This window comes from Vicia villosa, linkage group LG5 (assembly GCF_029867415.1).
Source record: "Vicia villosa cultivar HV-30 ecotype Madison, WI linkage group LG5, Vvil1.0, whole genome shotgun sequence".
Taxonomy (NCBI): domain Eukaryota; kingdom Viridiplantae; phylum Streptophyta; class Magnoliopsida; order Fabales; family Fabaceae; genus Vicia; species Vicia villosa.
Window position 1 is genome coordinate 24,794,341 of NC_081184.1, and position 10,182 is coordinate 24,804,522.

General features: G+C 29.4%; 1 protein-coding gene across 1 annotated transcript; it reads left to right on the forward strand.

Annotated features, from left to right (window-relative positions):
- The first annotated feature begins 229 nt into the window (after nucleotides 1-229).
- LOC131601460 (cytochrome P450 71A1-like) lies at nucleotides 230-3,766 on the forward strand. Its single transcript, XM_058873277.1, has 2 exons — nucleotides 230-1,185; nucleotides 3,084-3,766. Exons 1-2 carry the CDS (start codon nucleotides 301-303, stop codon nucleotides 3,690-3,692), a joined length of 1,494 nt encoding a protein of 497 aa, XP_058729260.1. The 5' UTR covers nucleotides 230-300; the 3' UTR covers nucleotides 3,693-3,766.
- Nucleotides 3,767-10,182: the final 6,416 nt, after the last annotated feature.

Below are 10,182 nucleotides of genomic sequence, written 5' to 3' on the forward strand. Positions count from 1 at the left end.
CTCAAAAATAATAACAATTGTTTAGAAACTTCATATTATTACAATTTTTTTAATTCACTCAATTTAGTCGACAAGTTTATAATTTAAGACCTATGTACGTACTAATCCAATTCTTCACATGGGTGGGGGACACAAGATAATTGTTCATAGTCAATGGTCATCATATGACAACTAATAAATAGTAACAAAGTTAGGTTTTTCACATCAATCAAATTATATATATTTCAAAGTTGAGGCTTACACCTAAACCATTCTCATTCTCTTCCTCTTCGTACTCTATCATAGGTTACATTTTAAACAATGTTTTCAATTTTAAATCTACTTCTTCTATGTATAATTCTTCCTTTGCTAATATTCTTCCATAAACATAGAACCACTAAAAATCTTCCACCTGGTCCTAAAGGCCTTCCCATAATAGGAAATCTTCATCAACTAGACATTTCTAAACTTTATCTTCAATTATCACAATTCTCAAAAATATATGGTCCTATATTTTCACTTCAACTTGGTTTTAGACAAGCTATTGTTGTTTCTTCAGCTGAAATTGCAAAAGAAGTATTGAAAAACAATGGTCATGTGTGTTCTAATAGACCTATGTTATATGGTCAACAAAAATTAACCTATAATGGATCAGAAATGGTATTTTCTCCTTATGGTGAAGTTTGGAGAGAGCTAAGAAAAATTTCTGCTGTTCATATTTTTAGTTCCAAACGTGTATCATATTATTCTTCTATAAGAAAATTTGAGGTGAAGAAAATGATCAAAAAAATTTCTGAGCATACTAGTTCTTCAAGTAATATAAATTTGAGTGAGTTATTGATTTCACTCTCAAGTACTATAATATGTAGAATTGCTTTTGGGAAAAGCTATGAGGATGAAGGACATGAGAGAAGTAGGTTTCATGGATTGTTGCATGAGTTTCAAGCTTTGCTAGCAGAATTCTTTGTGGCTGATTATATTCCATACATGGGTTGGATTGATAAAGTGAGAGGATTGCATGGTCGAGTTGATAGAAATTTCAAGGAGTTTGATGAATTTTATCAAGAGATTATTGATGAACATTTGGCTCCAAATAGAGAACAAATTAAAGATGAAGAGGATATTGTTGATGTCTTACTCAAATTGAAGAAACAAAATTTGTCTTCAATTGATCTCACTTTTGATCACATCAAAGGAGTCCTTGTGGTATGATATTTTAATTAATTTTCCTTCTTAACTTTTGTGTTAATTTTTTTTTTTAATTTCTTCTTTTTAAGTATTAGGTTAATTGTCAATTATTTTTTTAGGAGAGTAATAAAGAGCCAAAACAACAATAAAATAACAAGAACAATCCCACCAAGAAGCCCATGGCGAAGAAAAAAAAAATAGTTAATATGATACCTAACTATAGCGAGGGTTCCACAACTCATCTGCAAAATTTTATATGAATAACCATCTTTTTCAATATTATTCTCACAATAACCATCATTTTTTATTTATTTTTATCTAAAAAAATTTATTTATGCCAGATAAATTGGAATCTCTTTTTAAAAATTAATATGTATCGCCAATTAAATTATCAACTGTATATAGTGTAGTCAAGGTCATTAAATAAAACCAGTCACCAGTGACTAAAATTTTGTGATTGCCTATTCGGTCTCGAAAAAAAGTTTTAATATAAAACTTAATTTATATAAGAAAATCAGAGACCGAAATTCGGTCACTAATATTTTTAATTATATTTTATTAATTTAATCATCTTTAATTTTTTTATTTTAAAAATATTTCATCTTTTTTTTGTGTAATAAATAAAATATATAATTATATAAAATATTTATATCATTTTATATTTTAAATTAAATTTTATTTTTATTATACAAAAAAAACTAAAAACGTTAAATAAAATATCACTTTATAAAAACAGAACTTAGACCCTTAAGTTTTTCTTATTTTATAAGTTTTCAATTTCTTTTTAATTTTAATAAAAAAATTAATTTTAATAGTTTTTTTAAAAATATTATTTTAATTATTTCATCTTTTTACTAAAAATAAACTTAATTATCAAAATTTTAAAAAATTCACTTAAATTCGAAGCTAATTTGAATAATTTTTCATAAGAAATATTTTTACAATACAATTATTTTAAAATTTTGTGATTTTAACTATGTTTTAATCTTCAAAAATATATATATTGATAAAAAAATAAGTTTAAAAAACATATAATATTTTTTAAAAATGTTTTTATAAATTTATTTTTAAAAATATAAAAAAAATCAGTTTTTTTAAAGTTAAAACAAATTGGTCATTGTCTACCAACTGTTTGTTAGTTACAATTTTATTTGTGATAATATATTTAGTTTGGAATTTGTAGGTCAACCAAACCATAAAATGCGAAACTATATCTAATTCTAGAGCCAAATTCAAAGAAATACAAATTGAGAAAAGGTTGCAAAAACACATTGCATAAGATCTACATCTAAAAGATTTTAAAGGTTAATTTAAAATTTTAAAAATATTAAAATTTTAAATTAAAAGATTTATAAAAACTAGTTTAACTTTCTCCTTATATAAGTAAAAAATAGTTTAGATTTTTTTGTTTTATGTCATTTAAAATATCCTAAATTTAAGTTAAATAAATTCATATTATTTATGTACGAGCATGATGGGGGCATGACGGGCCCGTTTGTATAATTTTTAACTTTAAATACTTTTTCAAACAATATTAAAAAAAATTATAAATAATAATTTCAAACTAGAAAGACGTAAGGCTAATGCAAGTATCCAATTAAAGCAAATTGTCAATCCAAATCTCAGACAAAAAAAATCCACCTGCTTCATAATTGGCCGACATGCTATACCATATTTTAGAATAATGTAACATATTTTAGAAAATTAAGCTGGAAGATCAAAATTCTTTTAAAATTTTAATTTATGCTTGTAGCATGTTCATCAAGTTCAATAAATTTAAATATGTAGTGATGAATATTTAATTTTGTATAAACATTTTTATGATTCTATATTTCTTAAATTTTATTAATAACATGAATAATTATTTTGAAGAAATTATCTTCGATATATATCTTTCATACTTTATTTCTTTTTAGGACATGCTTGTAGCTGCAACAGATACTACATCAGCGACATCTGTTTGGATTTTGACTGCTCTAATAAAAAACCAAAGAGTAATGAATAAATTACAAGAGGAAATTAGAAATATAGGAGGTAAAAAAGATTTCTTAGACGAAAATGATATTCAAAATTTTCCTTTTTTAAGGGCAGTGATAAAAGAGACACTAAGGTTGTACCTACCCGCTCCACTTCTCGTGCCAAGAGAATCAAATGAAAATTGCATAATTAGTGGGTATAACATTCCAGCGAAGACAATATTGTATGTGAATGCTTGGGCCATTCAGAGAGACTCTAAAGTTTGGAAAAATTCAGAGGAGTTTTATCCTGAAAGATTTTTAGAAAGTTCGATAAATTTTCTTGGACAAGATTTTGAACTAATTCCCTTTGGAGCTGGGCATAGAATTTGCCCTGGTTTGTCTTTGGCAGTTGCATCAATAGAACTTATCCTTGCAAATCTTCTTTATTCATTTGATTGGAAATTGCCACATGGGTTGGTAAAAGAAGATATTGATACTGAAATGTTGCCAGGAATCACTCAGCACAAGAAGAATCCCCTTTTCTTAGTTGCCAAGAGCTCAATGTAGATGCATCCATTTACAAAAACTTGCAAGAGTGTGACTTTGAAAAATGATATAAAATGTTATTGTATTTAGAATAATTAATGATTGTCCTGTTAATCTAGACTTTATTTTGTATTTTGAATCATCATCATTTACCAAACATTCTATCAACACACTTGAAACATTAAAACTTGACCTATCTTTTTCCATCTTGTGGGTCTCATTTTATCAAAATTTACTGCACATAATCTTAAACAGTAGACGTTCTATTGTTGAACGTTGTATAGTCTTTACTTAGTGAGGAATACTTTAGATAGATTCAACAATCAACTTTAGCATCAAACTTGCTTAGCTTGTCCTTACCACTATCTGCTGCCCAAAATGTGAAAATAAGAAATATTTGGCTTTCTATATTTATGTAATCATATGGGTTCTTCTTTACAGAAGGTCTAGTGAACACAATGTTTGAGATGTGGCATGCGATGATAACCGCAGCCGCCTAAAAGTATTTAGATAGACGCGTCTCACTTATCATAGTTTGTGTAAATTCTTCTAAAACATGATTTTTTGTGGAGTGCAGGGACGTGAGAAGTTGTGGGTTATATATTGTTTTCATTGCAAAAGTTTTAAAAATGATGGTTAAAGTATTCACCACGATGATCACTTAAAAAATCATTTTTATAGAAAAATTGTTTTGGACTAGCTTGGAAAATCTACCAAAAATTGTAAAATTTTCTTCCTTGTAAACTAAGAATATGGTTCAAATGTCTCTAGTATAATCATCCAAAATGTGAAAATAAAAAATATTTGGCTTTCTATATTTATGTAATCATATGGGTTCTTCTCTACAGAAGGTCTAGTGAACACAATGTTTAAGACGTGGCATGCGATGACAACCGCATCTGCCTAAACGTATTTAGATAGACGTGTCTCACTTATCATAGTTTGTGTCAATCCTTTTAAAACACAATTTTTTATCGAGTGCGGGGACATGAGAAATTGTGGGTTATATATTGTTTTCATTGCAAAAATTTTCAAAATGATGGTTAAAGTATTCACCACCATGATCACTTAAAAATTCATTTTCAAAGAAAAGTTATTTTGGACTAGCTTGGAAAATCTACCAAAAATTGTAAAATTTTCTTCCTTGTAATCTAAGAATATGGTTCAAGTGTCTCTAGTATAATCATCCACAGTAACAAACATGTAATAATTTCCTTCTAGACTTTTAGTCATTTAGGGGAAAAAGAGATCTAGATGGAGAAGCTCGAGATGTTTGTACAAACAAAAAATTTTGGTTTAAAAGTCACTCTTGTATGTTTCCTCATTTGCTAAGCATCAAATAGATTTTCTTTCAAAACACAATTTTTGGTAGACCCATCACTAATTCATGGAAAACTATCTTATTAACTAGATCAAAGTGCACGTGCTCAAACGCCTATGCCACAACCATGAGTCGTTACACCTGGTGACTATACATTTAGTACCTCTCTTTGAAACATCATCTAAGCTACGCATATAGATGTTATCAACTTTAAAACCCTTAAACACTTAATTTTTATTAGATTTATGTTCAATTAAGCAACTTAAGATATCAAAATTAATTGAACACCCTTTGTCACATGACTGACTAACACTCTAGAGGTTGTGTTTAAGCCCTTTGATTAAAAGAGCTCCATCTACGGTGATTGTGGAGGGATTTCTCACAGTACCTTCTCATAATATTTTATCTTTATTTTTATCTCTTTACGTGACATAACCATATTCTTTGTGATCAAAATCGATAAATATCAAAACATCCCCTATCATATGTTTTAAACAACCACTATTTAAAAGTCACATTCTTTTCGTGACGGCAAGACATTCCTGCAAGAAGATTAACAAGGTAATTTAGGTCCCCCAAATTATTGAATCCTTAAGGGTTAGTAACAAGGTCTTTAGGAACCCATGCTATGATACTATTATGTACTTTTATGTTTCTAATGTGACATAGAGGCCTAATAGTGACAAACTACTTTAGTAGAAATGGTCTTTCTATTACTTCTAGTGAAATAAGCATTTTCCTTTAACTGTTTTCTAAAAAAATTTCTTTCAACACTTAAATTAATAGAAACAACATTAGATGATTTAATGATATATGTTAATTATCCTTTCAAGTTTTTAATTTTAAGTTTTAAAATTGGGAAAGTTTCACATTCAACTATATTTACAACTCCTTCTAAAGTACTAGAGATACACAATTGCTCTTTTACTAGAGATGCATGTTCTTGTTTCAAGATGTAAAATTTCTCTCCCAAGTTTTTAAATCATTTCCTTTTGAAGAGAGATTTTCTTAAAATCATTTAGAGAATCATAATGCATTTTTAGAAACGCCTTGTACAGTTGACTATATAAATGTTTAAAATGTGAGTATGAATCATTTACCTCTAAGTCTTTACACTTCATTAAATATAGACAAGCCACTTCATCATCAACTGAACTTGAGATGGAGGAAGAAGAGTCTTCATCTTCTTCTTCCTAAGCTATGTGAGCTCTAAGAGCTTTAGTGTTCTTTTCCTTCATCTTGTAGAACTCTTGCTTAATCTTGCGATTATTTAAGAAATTGATGCGATATCTTACAAAGAAATATATATTTTTTCATAAATACATATTTGTTATTCCGTATTCTGAGGTAAGATAAAAATATTTCAAAAATTGATATGAACTTTATTATATTATTTTGTAGACAATGTTTAAATAAAAAATTATAAATTCAAATTATATTATTTTAAATTATTTTAAAATAATATTTTAGTAGAATATATTCATAAATAATTTTGGAAATTTAAATTATTTTTATCTAAATCTTATGATTTTTTGTCGATGTTAAATTGCAAAACATATTTAAAACGAAAAGTTTCTTGAGTAGCTTCTCATAAAATAATTTTTAATCGATATTTTTTTAATCGATATTTTTATGAGAAAATATGTAATATTCATAATTTTTAAAACTTAAATATTATGAATATTACATATTTTCTCATAAAAATATCGATTAAAAATTATTTTATGAGAAGCTACTCAAGAAACTTTTCGTTTTAAATATGTTTTGCAATTTAACATTGAAAAAAAATCATAACATTTAGATAAAAATAATTTATTAGATATCCTATCAATTCGAGTATTATATTGAACTTTGATTATTTTTTATATGATTAGGTATGTACCAGAATCAAGTATCATTATGATTTAATGTATCTGCTTACTTATGGACTTATGTCCCCCTTAAGCCTAACATTGATTTAAAATTGTTATCCACAATTTTTTCTAGCTAATATTAGGCTTATAAGGATTTCTTACCTAATATTAGCCTTATTTGATATTTAATGACTTCTTATTTACAATTTTTCTAGCTAATATTAGGCTTGAAATGGCTTCTTATCTACCCTTGTATCTGCATAACAAGTTTAGAGTCAAAAAACATGCATATCATTGTTATTATTGTGATAGATATTCATATTTTATATTGATTATTTTGTATTAAGGCTTCTTTAAGATGAAAATATTTATTTCTTGTATGAATTATATAGATGTTTGATATTCACGACTTTTGTTAAATGTGATTTGATATGATATATGTTTACTTGATAATTGCATGTTTTTCTCATTTATTTCATATTGTTACATGTTTTTGAAACTCACCGCTTCGTGTCTTTAGATGTTTGGCTTTTCCTTGCCTTTGCAAAATCATAGTAAATATAGTTTATGAGTCATGAATTCAAGTTTAGGTGACATCAAATTTTGATATTTATTTTTAATTTTGAAAACAATTTTCTTCTTTCGCTTCAAATGATTTTGAGTACTCAAAGTGTTTTAAAGTATAGACTAAGATAATTTAATGGGCTTTTAAGGTATATATCATGTGACAAAAGCCATGTCAAAAACATAAATGTTGGAGGAGCAAAAAGTATAAGGTCATATAGACAGTGAGTGTAACACCCCGTACATATACTTTTAGAAAATATGTAGTTAAAACCGTCTCAAGATGTTTGGAGGTCCAGTACGAATGTTAAAGTTGAGAATTAATAAATAAATATAAAAATTGAAAAAAAATATCTTTTATTTAAATTATATAAATAGAAAACTTATAAACATGGACGGATCTACAGCCCAGCAAGCCTAAACACGCGCCCGGACTCAATCCTTTCTTTCGTAGTATACTCTTCATATAATAGTCGTAACACCAGAAGCCAAATTATTAAAAATAGGGTATGAATTTTTTAAAGAAAATCAATGGCAAAATTTTTAGACAAAATCAATGACAAAATTAGTAGAAACATAGTGTAAAATTAATAAGAACAAGATGTAAAATTTTTGTCCAGATTCTCTAAAATTTCTGGCTCCGCCACTATTTTTTATAAAATGTCTTCTGGGTTTACCTGCCTATCTGCTATCGGAAACTAACCCCAAATCACACAAGGTCATTAGAAACAAGTATGCAGACTCGTACCCGTGTACGAGGAATCCAAAAGTAGTATCTGATTGTCTACCTAAGGCACGAAATCACACCATCGATGAGTATCCAAGTTCCTAGTGTCAAGAAACTCACACAAGACTACCGCACGATGAATCAGACAGGTACACCAGAACTTAATCTGGTACCGTTGTGATTTACGCCTACATGGCTACGCACCCATTCGTGATGAGTTAACGAAGTGACCTTACCTAAGTGGCGTCACAACCCCTTCAATCATCCATATTTTGGTGGGTTTCGCAAGTGCGAAAATGCCTACATGACTTCACAAGCCCACCGGGCGAAAGCATAGTGATATTGTCTACGTGGCATCACTAGAGGTAAGCCCGAAGTGATATTGCGTACACGGCATCACAACCTCACCATACCAAGCACGCCGATATGTTAACGTTAAGTGGGAAATGACATATAGACCCTTACAAACATATCACAATGATAGCTCAGGTTTGTATGACTTATCGAGAACACTTATGTGTTAACGTCAAGTGGGAAATGACTTATAGACCCTCACAAGCACATCACAACGGTAAAATAAGTTGGACCCAGTCTATCGTCGTATATGATTTACCACCTAGTAGCTTAGGCCTAATTCGATTTAAGAATATGTCACTGTCACATCCGAATGTTCAACTGGAACAAACGAAATAGTCAAGCAAATGACCACATGATATCATTCAACACAATTCAATAACTTAAGCACGCATACAAGAGTCGCATAAAAGGGATCATATCATCCAATTAAACATCCTACAATACATCACATTGGTCATAATGGACAAAGGAGGCATCCGATTCACATCATGGAACGGAACTGCACTTAAGCGAATCAAATAATTAATATTCAGCTTAAGGAGGTTCGCTAAGAGAACTACCAGCGAAGCTTACTTTGCTAGGAGAAGTCCCATCAAACTCAAATAGAAGCAAACCAAGTTTTGAAAACAGGATAATTCGCTAAGCAAAATAACTTTTCTAAGCGAAAGTCCTGAAACTCAGAAAAATTAGAACTTTCCATAATACATCCGAACTCCTTATTCTCAGCCATGCATCCATTATTCAGGTCAAAAAGACATTCGTCAAGTATAAAACATAGGTTTAACCTAATGGAATAAGATCAATACAAGGGGTAACCATATAAGCATATTCTCAAGGCCATTATGCTTATTCAACATCATGCAATTAATCATCCATTTTCCATATCACATAACTGAACTAAAAGCTTGATATATAGTTATATTTATAAGGAGAGTTAAATTACCTTTCCAACGCTTTTAATTTTCTATATTCTCCAGACATCGCTAAGTGAAACAGAGTTTGCTAAGCAAACCTAGATAGTAGTAGAACACGAAATTAGGGTTCTACAGCCCCTTTTTGCATCCCAATCCTAACTCCATCATATATTAATTACCCAAAGCACACAATTGCATTAAGAGAACACATATTTCACCATTTATTCAAGTATGCAATATGTTTATCTTAATCTAACCCATTATCATGCATTGTTCTTAAATCCTACCCAAGTTCCTATCTATGGAACTCACCTTGAATTGAGAGGACTTATGATCTTGCATAGTTGAGTGATGAAGATGATGGTGATGATCAAACCAAGCACTTGCTCTTAGATCTTCATCCAAAACCACTAGAGCTTCATACTCCCATTTTTGGAAGAATCTAGAGTTGGAAATTTCCTTTCCTCCCCGCTCCTTGACCATGCCCTCCATGTCTATCCCTCTCTCAATTATGATTTTCTCAAGTTAGGATGATGAACACTGTAGCGGCGAAAAATTTGAGCTTAACATTTTGATTAACTTAACTCACACAAGCAAGAGTCACCACCGAACTTTATTGATTCCCATGAAGGAAAGGGAATAAATCGATAAAACCCACAAAAAGAAATCTCGATACTGAGGTTGGTTATGCAAGGCGAAGGTGTTAGCACCCCTCTCATCCGTGGTACTCCACATGAACCTTTTGAAAATTTGTGTTATGTTAAAACCAGTTTTA